The sequence below is a fragment of the Vigna unguiculata genome, chromosome 11, assembly GCF_004118075.2.
Source record: "Vigna unguiculata cultivar IT97K-499-35 chromosome 11, ASM411807v1, whole genome shotgun sequence".
In the NCBI taxonomy this organism is placed as follows: domain Eukaryota; kingdom Viridiplantae; phylum Streptophyta; class Magnoliopsida; order Fabales; family Fabaceae; genus Vigna; species Vigna unguiculata.
Window position 1 is genome coordinate 37947541 of NC_040289.1, and position 21423 is coordinate 37968963.

At 32.0% G+C, this 21423-nt stretch overlaps 3 protein-coding genes across 3 annotated transcripts; 2 read left to right on the top strand and 1 right to left on the bottom strand.

The window, feature by feature from the left end:
• Window positions 1-4824: 4824 nt before the first annotated feature.
• On the top strand, window positions 4825-6701 carry LOC114170610 (organ-specific protein S2-like). The gene is made up of 2 exons (XM_028056124.1): window positions 4825-4911; window positions 5749-6701. The coding sequence occupies exons 1-2, from the start codon at window positions 4867-4869 to the stop codon at window positions 6583-6585; spliced, it is 882 nt and encodes a 293-aa protein (XP_027911925.1). The 5' UTR covers window positions 4825-4866; the 3' UTR covers window positions 6586-6701.
• A 5171-nt stretch (window positions 6702-11872) lies between these two features.
• Window positions 11873-18189, top strand: LOC114170639 (protein MAIN-LIKE 1-like). The gene is made up of 4 exons (XM_028056163.1): window positions 11873-12326; window positions 16251-16540; window positions 16617-17273; window positions 17361-18189. The coding sequence occupies exons 1-4, from the start codon at window positions 12302-12304 to the stop codon at window positions 17970-17972; spliced, it is 1584 nt and encodes a 527-aa protein (XP_027911964.1). The 5' UTR covers window positions 11873-12301; the 3' UTR covers window positions 17973-18189.
• A 120-nt stretch (window positions 18190-18309) lies between these two features.
• LOC114170021 lies at window positions 18310-20153 on the bottom strand. Its single transcript, XM_028055486.1, has 4 exons — window positions 20015-20153; window positions 18962-19937; window positions 18682-18873; window positions 18310-18581 (listed from the first exon to the last, which is right to left on the bottom strand). The coding sequence occupies exons 2-4, from the start codon at window positions 19889-19891 to the stop codon at window positions 18417-18419; spliced, it is 1287 nt and encodes a 428-aa protein (XP_027911287.1). The 5' UTR covers window positions 19892-19937; window positions 20015-20153; the 3' UTR covers window positions 18310-18416.
• Window positions 20154-21423: the final 1270 nt, after the last annotated feature.

The window sequence follows — 21423 nt, forward strand, 5'->3', positions numbered from 1 at the left end:
AACTAGTATTTGTCCAGGTATAAACTTATTTTCGACAAAACTTTTCTATATTATTTGTAGGGTATAGCTAGCAAATAATAAATGGATTCAACTCAAATATATTTGGATTAAACATATTAAATAAAAAAATTAATGAGAGTTTGATTTGTTCTAAGACCATTTCATATTAGTTTGTTTTTTATTATGATTATTAAAATTGTATTTTATGAATTTGTTTCTGAATTCTTTTATAAAAAGGGATGATAGATGAGTTTTCATAATATTTTCTTGTGAGTTTTATAAAGTTCTAAGAAATATTCGTAAAAGAAACTCTTCGAAATATAATTTTGTTGATAATATTTTGATATAACCATGATTTAATTATGTTAATTGTTTTGGGTATAGGGACCAAGTACGTATCTCTAATAGTTAAATTATTTTCTTTTGTGCGACATTCCACCGTTCGATCTCTCGTTCTTGCTCCTGTTCGATTTCTTCTTGCTTCCACCCGCTCGGTTGTCCAAACGATCGGGGTATAGGTCTAAAAGCCTCTAACGCTTAAGTCAGCTCAAGTCCAATTAGAAAAGTGCAATTAATGTCGTAATAAATGCGAAGTAAAAGTCTCCACCAATTTATCTTGACTTGTATTTATAGTTTTTGACATGGCCCGATTAAGGTTTTCTTAATCATGGCCCAATTGTTTTTTCAAATTTGATTACTGACTTATATTACTTTAATTTACTTTTAACTTACTCATTCAGATTTGGTGTGGCCGCCTGACCGGAGAGTCGTGCGTCCTAGCGAAAGTCGTTCGGTTGCGAACTCCCTTAAAACACTCTAGAGAGATTGTCACATCAACAACCTAAAAAATCGTTTGTCTGGATAATCTGCGACTATTTATTCTTAGACTGTTGACCAATGGTCTGACTGGATGGGGATAGACCGTATAGTACATTAATATTAATATTTTAGTTATTAAATATATTAGATTATTGGGAGTGAAAGAAACACATCCTTAATCACATTAACCCATAATCAATTGTCCAATTTTTTTATTATTTTCGTCGTCGTGATGCTCTTTTTCTCTTTCCTTTATACAGAAAGATCTTCTTTAATCGACACGATCCAACAAATCTTGTCTCATTATTTACAGAAATATAGATATTGATCTACTCACTGTCCAAAATATAATATATTTAATTCGATTATTTTGTTTTATATGTAAATCTTATTCACATCACCTACCATATAATTGTATAAATTTACAATGTAATTGTATAATATATGATTTCACAGTCAGCAGTATCAAAAGAAAATCCTAAGATATAATTAAAAATTAAAGAACAAAAAAACGTTTTGAAGCAACCTACGACGTACTACAGTATAATTTAAGGTTTAACCAATCATCTAAAGAAATCATTTATGGTGTGCTTAACAGTGGATAAAATACTCCATGGCAAGAGCTATAAGGTCACACCCTTCCTCTCATTTTTTACATAAAAAAAAAGTGAAAAAGGAGGAGACAAATTTTAAAATATATCATTACTACTTGTGTTTTAGAAAATAAATAGAATTGAAACTCGTTTATCTTGCATTGTAATTTCATCATTTATTTATTACAAAATGGGTAATATGAGGAAAACTTTTAGTATTTTTAGGATCTAAATTAGCAAAGATTACTTTTCTTGTTTGGTTGTTTTTCTTTTCTTTTTAAGAAAATATTGGTGGGAAACATTTTGATTTTTTTTACCTGTATATTTTATATTAAATTGTTCACATTGAAAAAAAATAACTTTTCTGAAGTTTTATCAATTACTGTATGGGTTAATTGTAAAAAAAAGGTGATTTTCTTAAACTATTTAATGTTTGCTTTTAGGGGCTAGTTTGATAAAAAAGAATAACTATTACTAATTATGGATGAAAAAAAATTGTTGAATTCATGGATAATAATATAATAAACAAGTTTCAGTGTACGATTAAATGTCAATTTAATGATATTCCGAGATAAAGGGTATATGACAAATATAATGTGTAATATAATAAGTAGAAAGATTCTTCTTGAATCAACCAATCTATTATATTATCAAATTTTACAACATTTCTTTAATAAAATAAGAAAATACAATACATAGGATCCACAAGATCTTCTATCACTACTTATGAAATCTTCTCACCAGTAACCCTCCTGACAATTCTAGTCATGATCAAATAAACTATGTAATTTAAAAAGAAAAAAACAATATCACTTGAAAAGTTTAAGAAAAAATATATGAAGGTGAACTTCTTAAAACTAAATATTTGAGCTAATAAAATACTAAAGCAATAATGTTCTAAGAATTATTTTAATCTCATGTTAAATAATATTCATTATTATAGAGATTTCATATCGATCAGAAATAAGTAGAAATATTTATCTTATATATTAGTTTTATAAATTTGAATTAGACTTAAAGTCTATTTTTTAATATGGTATTAAAATCATTTGAAATCTATCTTAATTATATTTGTTCTTTGTTAGGTTTATCATATATCATGCATTACCATTTCACCCAATATATAATTTTACGTTCGATACACATATGTCTCAACATAAAGGAGTGTATCGAAGACTATACATAAATTAAATATAAAAATATAAAACTGTTTTACATTATATAAGTGAATATAAATCTCATTTTATAAATTAAATTTTGTAAAAAAAAGTTAAACTTAAATTTCACTTAGAAAAAATGGTTAAGGAAACACCTACTACAAGATTAAAACCGTAAAATACAACTCAAACTCAAAATCAACATTACACTTACATCATAATCTACTTAGCACAAAGGGGTTGAAAATTAAGTCTTTAAACTTCAACCTTCTATATGTTGACATTTAATAAATAACTAATACTTTTTAGAAAGTTTATATAAACTAAATCTAGAAACCATTTATTTCCAAGAAACATACATAGTATTATTCTTTAAGAAGATATCAATTAAAAATTAGATAATGATATTTTGATTTACTTTTTTTGACTCACTTTTAACCTACCACTTCAATCACCTTTAGATCATCACATCACATTATTACAAAAAATAAAAATAGATAATTGAATGATGATTGAAATATTAGGTTAAAAATGAGTAAAAAAAGTTAGTCAAAATATTATTATCCTAAAAAATTAATTATTGGTCAAAATCATAATACTATTATATTAAAAAAAGTATGATCGATACACGTGAATATTATATAAAGAATGGTTCACAAGAGATAAAAACAGTTTATGAAAATATTGCTGTTATCAGCATGAACAATTAAGGTTGGGTTGAATAAACTTCTTGACAAATACTTGTATAAGAAAATATGAGATCGAATGAATTACATTTCTTTCGATTATAAAACAATTAGATTATCAAGAAATTAACGAAAATTTTCACAATGTGAAAAATGCACAAGTTGCATTTAGATTATAAAAAAAAAAATGAGTTAATTATCTTCTTTTTTTCTCATGCGAATACTTATTGTATTAGAGTTAAGTACAAACAAGAAGTTTATAATTAGAGGCACTTTATTTCCTTTAATTCTAAGAATTGTGTGAGAAATCTGATAACTGAATCCTCTGCAAAGAATTTATAAGTTAGAATAGAAGACGATGAATGACTGTAATTAACAAGAGAGAGAGAAAAATTAAACATATCGTTAGACACTTGTTATCCTCGTATTTGTTTAATCAACATATGATTATATATTCTCTGAATAAAGCCTTCGGTTTAAATAATCAAAGTGGGAGAAGTTCGTTTGTTTCCTAATGAAATAAATACACGTGTTTCTGTTCAGCTAAGCACTAAAACAAATCACAATCATCAATTTTTTATACTCCTTTAAACAATTTTTGAAAGAAAGATTAGAGATAATTAAAGTACTAGTGTCTTTTTTTCTTTGAAAGAATTAGATCTACAATAAATTACATAAAAAATTAAAGAATGACAGTGAAAAAATTAAAAAATTATAATATCATTTTCTTTTAATATATAAGTTGGGTTGTTCGTATAACTGATTTAATATTATTTTAAATATAAAATCTCAAAAAGGTTAATAATTTTTTTATATCACTAGGATATGATATCTAATCAAAATATGAAATTTTTAATTTCTTTTTAAATTCTTAATCTTATTTCACAATTTTTAAATAAGTTAAATATGTTTTTGTCCCTCAAGTTTTATTAAAATTTAGAATTAGTCTCTCTTTGAAACTCTTGACCAATTTAGTTTTTCATCTTTAGAAATGTGTAAATTTAGTCATTTTAACTAAATTTTGTTAAGTTTATATGACATTTCAAACACAATTCATAATGGTATTTGAATTGTTTACACCATTTGATACATTTCTGCTTCCATGTTAACTCAAATATTATCATAAAACGTATTTGAAAGTTCAAATAAATTTAACAAAATTAAATTTTGTTAAAAAAATTAAATTCACGTATTTCTAAATATCAAAGATTAAATTGGTCAAAAATTTTAAAAAATAACTAATTTCAAATTTTACTGAAAGGAGAGGGACAAAAACATATTTAACCTTTTTAAATCATTACCTGCAGTGTCATTTGACAGACTTTTAATGTGGCTAAACATTATCAATACCCAAATTTAACACACTGATATGTACATTTCAACAAACCAAAAAAAAATTCCTCGGAGAAAAGTTCTGCATTTATTTATTATTATCTTCATTCTGGTGGAGCCATTATATACCAGCTCTTACAACAATTTTGTAGCCATTGAACATTAATTAATTAAAATATGAATATGGCATCATATAACATGGTGGCTATAAATAGCAAGTTGATATCTTCCTACAATCATAAAAACAACAAACAAAGAGGTTTTCTATAGTATCACACAATGAGGTCTTCTCTTGCTATGTTTTCTCTTCTATTTGCTTTCTTGGTATGTTCACCTTCTTTCACACTTTTTTATTATTCTCTTGCTTTATATTCCACATCCTATTCACCAGTCTAAATCAACAATAAATAATTAGTTCATCTTTTTTCATACCATTGTTGCATGATTAAACATTTTTAATTATTTTATTTTAAATATGTATTATATATATATATATATATATATATATATATATATATATATATATATACAGATTGATCATAATCATAGAATAAATATAACTATTCAAAATCATAGATTCAAATAATTTGGAGTGAATTAATTAAAACAAGCGTGATAAAATACGAGGAAAAATTGGCATGCCAAAATGATTTGTTTACTGTGTTAAACTATTCAAACGTAGTCCAAGGTTATTTTTTACATATATGTCGTAAAATAGCAATGTCTATTTATCTAATGTTTTCGCCATGTTTTTGTAAAGTAAGTATAGCTTTATTTTTGTTCTTAAAAACCTAATTTCATACTAATTAAAGACGTCAGCTAATTATAAATTTTATTTTCCTCTTAATATTATTTTAAGACATTACCTTAAGAGAATTACAAAAGATAAAAGTGCAATTATAAGTTAAAAATTAATTAAAATTGAAGCATTTCATGAAAAGTGTTGTTAGATATTGTGCATTTCAAAAGTTATTTGCATTTGAGAGAAAAAGGGGTGTGTAATTTTGTTGTTTATGAATGAGAGAAGAGAAAGTATAAGAAAAATGTACAAGTCATGATCGAATTATATAAATTATATTGTGATTTGATATATTGAGTTGGGGATTTACACAAATTTTTGACAACTTTTTTTTTCTCTAATGGATAATTTGTGTGGAGAAGTTAAGTGGCACCATAGAAGCAAGGAAAGATCCTGGGGAGTATTGGAAAGAGATCATGAAAGACCAGCAAATGCCAGAAGGACTTCAAGGCCTTCTTCCATTCCAATCTGAAAATAATCCCAAGACTCAAGAGCAACTTGTTAAAGATTCCAAGCATGAATGTGAAGAGCCTCTTGCTACAAATGTTGGTGAACTCAAGTCAAGTGCTAAGAAGAATGAAGATATTGAACCCAGACCAAGTGTTACTAAATATGATGATTTTGAACCACGACCAAGTGTTACTAAGTATGGTAAGTCTGAGTTCAAGTCAAGTGCTACCAAAAAAGATGATATTGAACCCAGACCAAGTGTTACCAAGTATGGTGATTTTGAACTCAAGTTGATTGCTAGCAAGAAGGATGATATTGAACCAATACCAAGTGTTACTAAGTATGGTGATTTTGAACCACGATCAAGTCTTATGATGTATGATGATTTTGGAGTCAAGTTAAGTGCTAACAAGAATGATGATATTGAACCTAGACCAAGTGTTACCAAGTACAGTGATTTTGAGCCACGATCAAGTATCACTAAGTATGACGATTTTGAATTCAAGTCAAGTGCTAGTAAGAAAAATGATATTGAACCTAGACCAAGTCTTACAAAGTACGATGATTTTGAACCAAGACCAAATATTTCCAAGTACGGCGATTTTGAACCTAGACCAAGTATTACAAAGTACAATGATTTTGAACCAAGACCAAGTATCACAAAGTATGATGATTTTGAATCAAAACCAAGTACCACAAAGGTTGATGATTTTGAGCCAAGGCCAAATATTTCCAAGTATGATGATTAGCTCCTTTTAGAAAAGAAAGTTGCTGAAAAATATCGCAATCTTATCTTTGTATCAAAAGAATAACTGATGTGTAAAATATTATAATTTCTAAATAATTTCAGCTATCTTTCTCAAAATTAACTTATACAAATTTTAATACTATTTTACAAATTTCAAAAAGAATTTGTAGTCACAAAAGTGAAGGAAATTTTTAACAATAATTCAAACATACCTTAATAAATAAATAAAAAATAACAACATCCATAATAAATATACTATTGTTGATATTCTTTCCTAATCATGGAAATTTTGGGAGGATATACATTTTATTAATTATTTTTATGATTTAATTGAAATAAATTGACAATGTATATTAATATTGTTATATAATCACAAAATACATGCATGTAGGTGAGACTATTTATAACAGTCATCTTAAAAAGGCTTAATTATGTTTTTAGTTAGGAATAAAATTGAGAATTTTTAATTGAGTCCCAATTAATTTTTTGTGATTTATTAAGTTCTCAAAATTTTAAAAATTTTCAATTAAGTCTCTGTCATTAGATCTTATGGTTAACAGTATGATATGATAATTACCTTATATTATCATTCATCATTCTATTTAAATGTTGTCACATAATACTTGATTACAAGAGACTTTAATGGCAAGGATATGCTTCAAGAGTTAACTGTATTTAAGAAAACTTATTCTTAAAATAAATTCAAATTAAAATATTTTAAAATGTAAAGTTAAAAGATAAAAAATATAAAAAATATTAAATTATTAAATAAAAATAAAATTTTTTTAATTTCAATTTTTAAAACTTTTAATTATCTAATTTTACAATTAATATTTTTATATTCCATAATTAAACCATCATAAATTTATAAAACTATAAAATTATAAAAATAATAACATTTTATAAGATTATAAAATTATAAAATTTAAAATTATGATACTATGACATTATAAAATTATGAAATTATAAGATATAAAAATATAAATTGTAAAATTAGATAATTATAAAATTATGAAATTAAAATTACAAAATTCTATTTTTATTTTATATTTAATAATTTCACAATTTTACTATTATCTAATTTTTTTATCTTTGAATTTCATATTTTTTTAATTTTATACTTTTAATTCTATAATTTTAATTAACTTTTAAAAAACGTCGTTAACGACATTTAAGTAGAATAACCGTAATTGCTACATCATATATTTAATAATGAATTCTAACTACAAATATTCAATTGAAAATTTTTAATATTTTGAGGATTCAATCGATTAAAAAAAATTAAAATTTATCAAAATTCAAAACATAATTCAACCTTTTAAACATATTATATTGGTTATAATTTTTATATGATTGATGATATACAAATATTTACATTGATAATACATTAATGTGTTAAAAGGTAAGTATATTATCTTCGTTAAATAATAAAATATTTAATCCATGGATACTATGTTTTATAATTTCTAATTTATCATAATTTGAAATAGATGAACAAAGAATATTATTCGATTAGAAGATGGGATAATAAGAGTGAAAATGAGATCAAATAAGAATAAGGTTGTAGAAAAATGGTTCCAAGTTGTTTGTTAAATTTAAAGTATATTTTAAATTTCAAATGAAAAAATAATTAAAAAGTTTATATGTTATGTTGAACTTTATTTGTTTTATTTCTTTATTATTATTTTTTAATTAAATTTCAAGTTTATTATAAATTTTAGTATTTTTAATTGTGTTTTATTAAATTTTTATGATTATTTAATTACTTAGAATTTCTATATTCTTCAACTAGTCTTTTTTTTCTTTTTTTTTTGTTAGATAGGTAATGTGATTGTTATTTTACTCGTTATTTTTCTTAGTTATCTCCACTTGTTAAAAAACTGTTAGACTTTATAGTTGTTGCGGATTATGTAAATTAACTTAGTACTTTTATTTTTTAATCGAAAACAACTTGAATGATAAAGTATTGTTGTAACACCTCAACTATTGCATAAATAATTGCCATTTAATTAAAAATTGGATTTTTAAAAAAATATTTTTTTAGAGAAAACATTACTCATAACATAACTTTATATATATATATATATATATATATATATATATATATATATATATATATATATATATATATATATATATTAACATTTTACACATTTAAATAATATATTACAAAAATATATATTTTATACATTAAATAAACAACAATATGCATATCTCACAAAAATATTAATATAAACTCTTTATAATAGTCAACATTTTGAAGAAAATCTCTCAAAAAAACTTTCAAACAATTTTTGTTAAGCACATTCCCTTTCTACTCATACAAAAAAAAAAAAAAATATATATATATATATATATATATATATATATATATATATATATAAATTTATACTCGTAAAATAGATACATATGAAAAAAAAATGCAAAAATAAGTGAAACTTTTGTAAGTATTAAATATACAATAAGCAGTGATCCACACAATAATGAAGGTTAGTTGTCCCTTATTCACCACATATTACAAATTTTCAGGTGTTTAAAAGTTTTAATTGACGCCAACATTTTATACTAGCATAAACAATTCATGCTTTATTCTTCTTTTTGAGATTTTTCTTTTTTTGTTACGGTCCTTTTATTGTCAATTTTTTCACAAGGGTATCAACATGAAAAGTTAGCGGGGTTTCTCACTGCACCCCCAACCTTTCTCCTGTACATCCAAAAATTATCCTTTTAACTTGAATTAATTTTTATCTAGCTCGGTGGTTGAAAGTGAATTTACTGCGCTATCGATCTCTTCTTTTTATCTCTGCAAAGCCTGCATCCCCAAATATTTCCTCTTTCTGTTTTCTTCGTTATGTTTTCTTCTTCTCTCCGTTTCTTCCACAATTCTTTATAAAGTGTGGTACCTGTGGTGGTCCCTTCCTATCTCTATTTCAAGCTCCTAGTGGTCCCTGCCTGGTGCTGCTCCAAGCTCCCAAGGTCCCATACGTTGTTGAAGCTCTTTCTTTCTGACCAACAATGTTGTTTCATTACCCTTTTAGTTGTTCTCTTCAAAACTCTTCTCTTCCATGTTAGTTTTCAGTCCATTTTAATCATATTACATTGTTGTTATGACTGGAATGTTGGAATGTTGTTTGTTAGGATTGATATAGTTGATATTTAAGTTTTTTACTATTGCGGATGTCGACATCTGCTTTAGAAAAAATGTGAAACGGATATCGACATCTGTTTCGTTAATTTGTTTATTTTTGTGTTGCGGATGGGGACATCCGTTTTAGAAAAAATGTGAAACAGATGTAGACATTCGTTTTGTTATTTTTTTTTGTTTCTTTTTGTATTACAGATGTCGACATCCATGATGTCAACATCTGTTTTCTTATTTTTTTTAACTCATCACATTAAACATGAAGGCGTTGATAATCCTTTGTGGGTGAGCCGAGAAGCCTCCTTGAGAGACTAGTTGTACGGTCAAACACATAGACATCTTTTAGAGTACCAAATTCTGCTGCTTTTTTTAGTATCATCAGTGCATGACAACTCTGGATTTATACTAGGATTTGTAGAAGATTGAAAATAAAAAAAAAAGAAAAAAAAAAAGGAGGAAGATGAGATGAATGAAGAAGAGAGAGTACATGAGGCTTTCCAGGCGTGACGGAAATACATCCAATACAACCTTGCTATCGTTTGAAGAAAGAAACAAAAAAAAAAAAAAAAAGCGTCGTTTGAAGTGTGGACGTCGACATCCAGTGTGTTGCGTTGTTCTACGGATGTCAACATCCGCCGTAAGGATTGTGTTGTGTTCTGTAATAACCTTTTCTTACATTTCAGCTTACTTTATTTATTTGCTACTTTCTCTTCCCATCTCACACTTCCAGATTCACACATCCCAATCTCCCAAAGCCATAGTTGGCGGCGAGCCACTTAACAAATTTCTTGGCTGTTATAACCCATTCCTTGACTGCAGTCTTGTCGGAGGACAACTTGTTGTTCGGCTTCCTGCAGGAGTGGTGTAATTTTCACATTCCTTCTCAAATTCCTCAAGTTGAGAAATCCTTTGGCTTGTGGCACTTAGAAAGTCAGAATAGATATAGCAGCTAGAGGAGTTTTATAGGTTATGTATACGCGTCACCGAGTGAATTTGAGTTGAGAATGTACTATACATGTAACTTTCTGAAATTTTAGTTTATCTCTTGTTCTCATCAGAGTTCTTCAACTTAGTATTAAGAAAAAGAGGAGTTTGACACTCATCCACTAAAATAACACTCACCTTACAACTGTTTTAATAACATAATAATATATATTAGCATTTTAAATTAAAAACAAAAAGGATTCAATTAAAATATTAGTCAATGATTATTGTACATTTTTTATAAGAATTTGTTTTCATATATTTTAATATTCCATTGCTTTTTAGTACACATATTTCAGTTCTTAGCACCGTCATTACTATAATTTCTTACACGACGGTAATGATATGGTACATAAACGAGACTACAATAATAACGTTATATTTACTAATAATTTAATATGATTTTGATGTATTAAATTTAAATTAGTTTTAAACCTCCTATAAAATCAATTAAGTGACTTTATTTATTATTTTAAAACTTTTTTATTCTTTATTTTCACTTCTAAATTTATTCCTTTACTTTTAAACTTTACGCGCTAATTGAATCATCTAAACAATTTAGAGGAGTTCATCCCGCTCCTTGCGATAAGTAACGAACCAAAGGGGGTATGATTTTGTGAAAGAGGGTGACGTTCCTTTGTAGGAGGTTCAGCCTGGACTCGCCGTGGATTTGGTGGGCACCGGCGGTGACAATGCAAAGGTCGAAGCCCGCAGTGACGGAGTAGTCGGTCAAGGCCTGAATTCTGGTGCGGGGGAGGAAGGCAGCGGCGTGCTGGAGGTCGAGCATCTCGCCGCGGAGTTTATCAGGAATTAATTAGAAATAGAAATAATAATAATAAAAAAAAATAAATAGTAATAACAAAAATAAAAGTCCAACTTTTATTTCTAACCAAATCCTTATTTTCTTTTTTTCACTCCAAAAATTCTTCTTATACAAAACTGTCACGTGTCGATTTTTTTTTTAACATAATTTTTTTTTCACACCCGTAGGACCCACACTACACTCAAATTTCTTTTTTCTCTCTCACACACCCATTGGACCCACACTTCATTGACCCATTTTCATCGCCTCACCCTTTTTCTCTTTCACAACCCTCATTTAAAATCACTAACGTCCACACCACACATTCACACTACACACTCTCTTTTTCACTCTCACGAAACACATTCACTCGAACTCACATTGCTACACACATCACGTACCAACACTCCTCCCTCATCACACTATTCTCGCACCACGCTCACACCATCACGCACGCACACCCGTCACTAAAACCCGCACACCACACACTTAATTCACCCACATGGTCCTTCGTTTAGATCCTTTTGGAACATTCTTTCCAACCGACACATGCACTTATTAAACACTGTAACTGACATAACAGAAAGGGGTTATCCATTCGCTTCCAAAGACTATAAAAGAGACCGAACGAAGATGATTTGGGGTTTTTTTGGGGCAGAAAGAAAAGAACCCGACAAAGAAGGAAGGGAGTTGGGAGATTGGTCGAGGTTCTTGGAGTTCTGGTAGATTTCCGGGAGGAAAGGAGAGAAAGAATCAAGAAATCGAAGAAAGGCAGAAGGAAGAGGAGAAATGATCAAGAATCACGGCAACGGAGGTTCTCATCCTTACCTTTTTTAATTTAACTTCGCCATAGAATGAATGTTTGTTGCACTTGGTTCCGTTTCTGACATTGAGATAATATTGCAATTGCTTTGTTTCAATTTCGGTGATGTTGTGTTGTGATGGTTACTGAATTCACTTCGAATCATCCTTTTGTCCACGTTAGTGTGATATGTAATGGTAATAATGATCTGTAATTTCTTCGCTCTCTTAAACTAGGGTTTCCAATTTTAATCCATTAGAGCGAGATGTTTGGGAAGGCACCAAAGAATAGAGATAACCCGTGTGAGAGTCCTTTTGGATCAGGTGGTAGTTGAGATGGAAGCCGTGAGTATGCAAGAGTTAGGGTTCGGGTAAAAGTTGAGATGGCATATTGATGAATTAAGGTTCTGGCTTTTAATTGATTTGGAAATAATTTTAGTTTAGTTTCTTTTGTTTATTAATAAAGATAAGAGCATAAGCGGTTCAAGGTAGTAATGGGAATGAATGAAGGTTCTGAGTTTTTAATTAGAAAAATGATTGGTTGACATTTTTTTTACTACTTTTTTTACCACCTTATGTGGAATGAACGGTAGCATTTTTATTTTAATTTTTAATTTAGTTTTAAATTGCCCATGCGGTCACTTGAGAAAGAAATTTTATTTCGCGTGTGGGTACCAAAAGTGCATTCTCTTTCCCTCTCTTTCAACCCCATTTCTCAACTACGAAATCCCATTTTTGAAACCATTTTCACATTCTTGAACCCCAATTTGGAACCCCGTTGTATTGCCATTATCCAACCCCATTTTTGTGTCATTCTCTTATCCTGAACCACGCCTGCAGAACCCTTCTCTTGTAGTCTAAAAAATTGCCATTGTTGAACATCGAAAGCTGCCATTGAAAAACCCCAACCCCATTTCTTTGCACCCACGAAGGCTTCCAACGATTGTGGGCATTTGGGGAGGTTTTAATTTGGTTTTCCCTCACCTTTTGTTGACAACCCCTCTATATGTGTGTGAAGTATTTTTGCGTGGTTCTTGTGTGGCATAGGGATTCTCATATTCATCTTCTTCCTCTGCAAAGATTTTAAATGTATGTGCATATGTTATTGGTGTGCACAGGCTGGAGTCCAACAAGTATGGGAAGAAATTGTGTTTTCAACTATACTTTCCAAATCTGTGATTTTATTTTTGTGCAAAAAGTCACTTGTGGATTGCAACGTAATTGGTCTTGGGTTGCAGGTTAATTTTGAAAATGGGCCAGGAAAGTTTTTCCACAGATGCACATACATTTAAAATCTTTGTAGAGGAAGAAGATGAATACGAGAACCCATATGCCACGTAAGAACTCCACATCCTCCTTGAACCTCCACCACCACAACCCACCCAAGCTCGCCGCCACCACCACCCTCTCCACCAATCTAACTTCTCTCTCAACCCCAAACATTGTGTCATCCACCACAGGCCTCACCACCATCCTGGCCCAAGCCTGCGTCGTCTAGTGCAACCCCACCAGGAAAATCACTCTGCTTAATAAGCTTCTCTCAACGCTAAAACTCGACTCATCAGAATCGTATAACCCCGCCTCAATACTCCCCTCAATGCGCAACCCAACGCAAACTTGGAACGTGCAAAGGAGAACCAACACAGTGTAGAGACGAGGTTGAACAACAGTACTGGATGGTGGTGAAGGGTCGCTTAAAGTGATGACTTTCTGTAAAAATGGATGACATTGAACAAAAAAATTGAAACAGATGTCGACATTCGTTTCTAAAAACATTGAAGCAGATGTCGACATCTGCAATGTACCAAAATTAAAAAAATAAATTGAAACAGATGTCGACATCCGTTTCTGAAAACAATAAAGCGGATGTCGACATCCGCAATGCACCAAAATAAAAAAAAAAAAAACGTATGTCGGCATCCATTTCTGAAAAATATGAAGCCATCCAAAATTTAAAAAAAAAAAAAAAAACTGAAACGAATGTCGACATCCGTTTCTCAAAAATATGAAGTGGATGTCGACATCCGCAATGCATCCACAATAGCAATTTTTTTATAAAACGGATGTCGACATTCACAGTTATATTTTTCGAAGCGTATGTCGACATTTGTAATGGCACCCTTAAGTAAAAAAGATGGACCACCTATGACACAAAGCACACACAACAACATTCAAATTCATCAATCAAGTTGATTATTCAAGAAAAATCAATAAGCAAAGTCTTTGGGGTGCAGGCTGCAATAAAAGCATATTCTATTTAGGATGGAGGGGTGTAGTGCAAGGATGCAGGATTTTCTCTTTCTTCTTTTACTTTTTGACGGAGAAGCTCCCAGAGTTCATTTTGACCACCTTTTTATTTTATTACAAATAATGAGGTTTTTAATTGAGCCCATTAACAAGCTTCTGTTTAGCCAAAATGAGGGGGCTTCTCCCTACACCTCCAATAATATCTTCAGTACCCCCAAAACTAATTTTATTCCCAAGTTTGCCCATGGTAAAAATGAAGAGTTACTGGATGTCTCTTTTTTACCGCGTCTCTGCACCCCAAAAGCACACAGCACACACTCTCGCCGTATGCACCCCCAAAAACGTACCCCTATAAAGTAGAGGAATCAGATTCCCTGCACCCCCAACAGAGAATCTTGTTGACCTAGGTACGCGTAACACTCTCGCCCTCTTCTCCCTGGTCTTCTCCCACGCAGACACAGTCTTCATCTTCTTCGTCTTCTCCCAGACAGCGTCCACTCTCCCCAGCCAGCATTATTTTCTCCTCCAAACCGTTCTTGTTCCGAAGCTGCCGCAGCACCCTTTTCTCCTCCACGCAGCCTTCTTCTCCCCTTCTCCGGCAGGTCCGTTTTCTCCATTGGCGGAAGTCCTCTTCTCCATCTTTTACAGGTAAGTAATGCTATTTTAATATTACTACAGTGCATGCATGTGTAAGTAATTGATTTTACACTTAGATTAGAAGATCGTGTTGGTTTGATTTATTTTCCAGATTTTCCACGAGCATGCCTGAAACGGAATTCAAACCCTTTTTTTTTAAGGAAACGAAATTTGGAATCCGTTTCCCACAGAGCTGAAACGGAATTCCAAATCCGTTTTCGTTTATTTTGTTTTTTTTTTGGAAACGGAATTTGGATTCCATTTCCCAAAAAGGTGAAACGGAATTCCAAATCCGTTTCTGTTTTTTTTTTCATTGAAACGGAATATGTATTCCGTTTCTTTTTTTTTTTTATTGAAACGGAATATGTATTCCGTTTCCATTTTTTTTTATTGAAACGGAATATGTATTCCGTTATGTTTTTTTTTTATTGAAACGGAATATGTATTCCGTTTCTGTTTTTTTTTATTGAAACGGAATATGTATTCCGTTTTTTTTTTTTGAAACGGAATATGTATTCCGTTTCCGTTTTTTTTTATTGAAACGGAATATGTATTCCGTTATGTTTTTTTTTTATTGAAACGGAATATGTATTCCGTTTCTATTTTTTTTTTTTTTATTGAAACGGAATATGTATTCCGTTTCTGGTTTTTTTTTTATTGAAACGGAATATGTATTCCGTTTCTGTTTTTTTTTTATTGAAACGGAATATGTATTCCGTTTCAAGTTTTTTTTTGTTTTTCTAAATCTCGTTTTAGCGTGTTTTAAATTGGTTGGTGGAGCGTGTTTTAAATTGGTTGGTGGAGCGTGTTTTAAATTGTGTGATTTCTTCCATGAAGTCTAGAAGCCGTAGAGGAAATTTGTCTTCATCACGAAGCAGTAAAAATTTAAATTGAGAAGTTGTTACCTTTGCTACGACAGAAAGTGCATTTGTTATCGGAATTTCCGTGTCATTTGTTGTTTATTTAATTTATTTTTTTTTCCAGAAAATTTGTATTGGATTCTAATGTTTCAAAATTTGTATTGGATTCTAATGTTTCAAAATTTGAATTACAGATATGGTGAGGACACGAGGAAATATATCTAGACGTGGTTCAAATGATGCACCCGAGAGTTCCAGACACGGTGCTGCACGAAAGAGACCGACAGCATCGGCTCGTAGAAGGGGTCAGCATGAGGCTAATGTCGTTGAGGATGACATTGTTGAGAATGAGGTTCCTGACGTTCATCGGGAGGACGAGCAGGTCATTGATAACGATGGTGGAGGATTTCCTGGTGGGCCGTATGATACATCTTTATTGACGCAGTACCAGGATCATGTTGCACGCATGATATGGGATGGTCAGGTCAGTAAGAAGTTTTTATATAGGTTTAATTTTATTGTTGTTAAGTATTTTTATTGTTGTTTGTTTCTTCTGGTAGGATCGAGCTGTGAAAGTGGTCTCCCATATTAAAAAAGTTAAGAAATTAGGACGTCCTCACCCTGCTGTTGCACCTTTTGTGTTAGCTTCTGGATTATCGCCTTTGTGCGATATTTTATATGAATATATCGATCTTGGGTTAGTATTGGGTTTCGTGGAGAGATGGCATCCCGAGACTAATACTTTTCATTTACCCATTGGGGAGATGACCATCACTTTGGATGACGTATCGTCACTTCTCCATCTTTCCATCAGTGGAAACTTTTGCTCCACTGAAAATCTGGAATATGAAGATTCTGTTCAGATTTTGACGACACTTCTTGGTGTTGACCGGGCCATGGCATGTGTGGAGCTGAATCAAAGTCGGGGTGCACAGGTCCGACTGAGCTGGTTGAGAGACTTGTATCACAGTTGTTGTGAAAACGAGCTGTGGGAGTTTGCTGCACGTGCATATCTTTTGCACCTTGTAGGGTGCACTATATTTGCTAACAAAAGCGCCACCTATGTTCGTACACATTATCTCGAGCTATTTAGAGATCTTTCCACATGTCGTACATATGGTTGGAGAGTTGCTGCTCTTGTCCACTTATATGAGCAGCTAAGAGATGCCAGCTTTGCAAATACAAAGCAATTAGCTGGATATCTACCTCTTCTGCAGGTACCCATTTATATAACATTTTATTCTTTATTTCACTTGTTTTTAGTTTTATATGATAATGGTTAAATGAAATATTATTTGATACAGGCTTGGATATACGAGCACTTCCCTACATTGGGAAGGAAGCAAGTACGGGATACATATGTGGAGACCGAACCCCGTGCTCTACGTTATGTCACTGGACGCGCCATTTCCGCTATAGCTGATGTTAGAGTCCAGTTGGATGGCTTGACATATGATGGGATGATTTGGAACCCATATGTAGCACACAGAGCTGCACGACAACTGGTAACACATAGCATGTTTTCTGGCTTCCTGAGGGTTGGGACCGTCGTACAACGTCATTTGCCTGAGCGTGTGTTGCGACAATTTGGCTTCATCCAGCCTATTCCACGACCGCCTAGTTCGGTTCCCATGATGGACTTTGAGGCTATTGATGATCGGTGGAAAAAGCACGAGCAGTTTGTTGTACATCAAGTGGTCCAAGCACCAGCTCCCTTTTCATGTTCGGATGGATATTTGCAGTGGTTTAGGAGAGTCTCTCATCCATACATTTTACGTGGAGCTGAGGCCGACCGACCTAGCCTTGTGCTTGTGCCCCGACTTCGTCGGAATTTGCCAGATGACATAACAGTTCAGAGGACGTCACCGTCATCATCTTCCAGTGGTTTATTGATATGTCACACATTTAGTTGTTAATATTATAAGTAACTATTAATATTTGACATTAACTTGTTATTATGACAGGGTCTCGTGAAACGCATTGTAGGTGGTCTCCAGCGGATGATAGACTGTAGAGATGTTACTGAGGGCACAGTTGCCTGGGATCGCACTCATGAGTTATTGCAGATGGCTCAAGATGTACTTGAAGAGGAAGAGACTAGAGGAGGACGTAGAGTTCGAGGTCGACGACCATCTACGTCTGGATAGTCGATTTATTTGTATTTGATGTTAGAGTTGACATTTGTATTGGATTTTGTGTTAAGATATTTCATCTATATATGGTATTTTATATTAAGTTATTTAATGTTACCAATGAGGCCAAAATATATCCGTCCCTTGGCCAAAGGAGTTAGAATTTTATATATTGGTAAAATAATTACAAACTACAACAGTGAAATACTTAAATACAATCAACAAATATCAGTCTTCCATGAGATCTACATAACTACGATCCACTATGTGTAAATCTAGGAATGCTTGCATCCTATCTCTATAAAATGATGCCCACCCTTTTGCCTTTGGGTAACAATTGCTAGATGATATGATATCCACTGTCGGTAATGGACAGCCTTCTTGTAGACGAACCTGTAAATACGCAATTAGTCAATAGAGAAATAAAGTTATTTATAAAAATAATATATATATATATATATATATATATATATATATATATAAACATATATACCTGAACAAAATGAGAATTGTAAACATGTCCGATACAAATTAGTCGATGTTGACTTTGCGAAGTAGGTGGGGATGTACGAAGTGGGAATATAGTCAAATTCTGAACTGATGACAAGCACACGAGGATTACATTATACCGATTAGCAATCGCATACCCCATGTCTGGTATAGTCATCCACTTGTCTCGATTAGCCTGTATATAATTAATTAGATTATAATAAAACAAAATCATAAAAAACTTGTAATACATAAATTTCAACAGTGGTGTATAGAAGTTATACCCCTGATGGTGATTGAACTAGCAAAGACTTTCTCAGTTCTTCCAGACGATCATAGTCTCCAACTAACGTTGCATATTCATCTCGCCATTGGCTAAGTTCTTTGTATAGATCATGTCTTATTAGAGGCCACGACTCCTCACCCATACCCAACAATGCAGCAATGCATCTATATCCACAATGACCGTCCGCCACAACATCGACAACATCGAGTATATATGGATGAAAAACAGGATTGAACTGTTCTAGCATGGGTATTACTTTCTCTTCAATTACACGTTTGCTCTTCACCTTGTTTTCTGTTTTTGCAACAAATGTGTCTTGTGTTGAGGACTCTATGAAGGCGTCCACATGCTCAAAATAGGAGGGATCACGTTTGGTTGACTTCTTTGATCTATGACTCTTAGCTGCACCTTTCGTCTTAACTTTACTCGGTGGTGGTAACATCGATGTCATGGAAGGGCTAACTATGTCAAGTAATTTATGTTTTATGGTCACTTTTCCTGCAATATCAACTTCTTTGAAAAGATTAAGCAGTAGATCAACCTCCCTCTGAATAGATAATTGCCCTTCAGATTGTGAAGACGAGACATTGGAGAAGCTCAACCTAGTCCACATGACATGAATTTCTTGGAGAGGAATAATCCCAGGATCATATCGTGCTAATTCACACGCACATGGTAGACCATAAGTTTGTCTGAGAATGCAGCCACAACGACTACTATCGAATCCAATCTTCTTTACTCTTTCCAATTCTGGAGCAAGGAGTTCTAAGGCACATCTAGAAATATTACCCACTAATCTTCTATAACTCAATGCCTTGTAAGAGTCACTGATCAGATTTATACTTCTTTCAAAAGACGCCTTAATTTCGTTGTGTTGCAAGATAATAACGTTGTGAATTCCATCCCAACACGAACAAAGGTCTCCCATACTACTTCCAAGAACTTTCTTCAGACTCTAGTGAGCAGACTCAACCCTAGTACAATTTATACAAGGAAATCATATAAACCATTAATAAAAAAAAATTTAATTAATAGCAAAATACAAACATACCTGTTTGATGTTGTATTCCCCAAATGCATAACTTTGTTCGTCCATGCCTTCACAAAGAATTTCTTATAAGGAATGATCCACGAGTCGTTAACATATTCAAAGAATACAGGCCATGGCTGGCTAACAAGCTCAAGACGATGAACACACTCGTTGAACTTTAATTCATCTTCACAGTCCATGACATTCTCCCAGGCTTGAAGTACAACATCCCATGCGTCAATAGAATTTACTAACATTTTGCACTTTGCCTGCACATTTTTTTGAATGTGGAAACGGCATAGAAGATGATAACACTGAGGGAACACCATGCCAACAGCATTCATTAGAGCAAGATCCCTATCAGTTACAATGACTTGTGGACCACCCTCGGACGTCATAAATAGACCTCTTAGCCTTTCAAGAGCCCAAATGAAATTATTTTGCTTTTCACTAGATAAAAATGCAAAAGCGGCCGAGAAAGTTAATCCCGTTGAGGTCACACCAACAATCTCAAGTAATGGCAACCGATATTTGTTGGTTTTATAGGTACTATCCATTAAGAACACAATGTTGAATGAATTTAACAACTTCACAGCATCAGGATGGGTCCAGAACAAATCGCTTACCACATCAGATTCATCAAGACATCTACTAAAATGGATGTAGTGATCACGTTCCAACATCAACATTAACTGTTGTAACTCAGTTCTTGAACCTCTTATTGAACGTTTGTACCTATATCTTGCATTATACACTTGCTTCAGAGTTGTAACATTACAATCATCTTTTTCTTTCAAAGTGAGAAGTATATTTGCAGGTTTGACTTGACTTTTGGTCATATCAACAAGCAACGACTGTTCAGTAGACTTCAACCTACCCGCATAGGGGTGACCAACTAGAGTAGAAGAGACATCGTGATTATGGTAACCACATTTTACGTTCAACACCCATCCCTCCCCTTGAGAGATGGGTCTCCCTCTCAATCTAAAGGGACAATCACATTTTCTTGTCCCAGATAAACTGGGTTCTGCATCAGACTTGTATTTTCTATATTTTCCACCTCTTTCACAACCTAATAATACATGGGTCTTTCTTCCTGGTTGTCCATTGTATTTATCCGATCTTAGAATAATAACGACAAACCCAAGATTATAAGCAACCCCTCTAACCCATTTAATTAATTCTTCACGTGTTGAGAAAATATCATCGGTTGTAAAATGAGATGTATAATCTTGTTCGCAGATATCATGAACAAAATCAGAAAACTCTGACATGAGACTACAATTTTGTTGAGAATCCGCTTGAGAATCCAAGAAACTCAAATAACTAAATTCATGCTCTTCCATAATGAACTATAATAAAAAAGAAATTTTAATAAGTAAATAACCCATCCAAATGCATAAAGAATGCAACACGTATCACAGAAAACG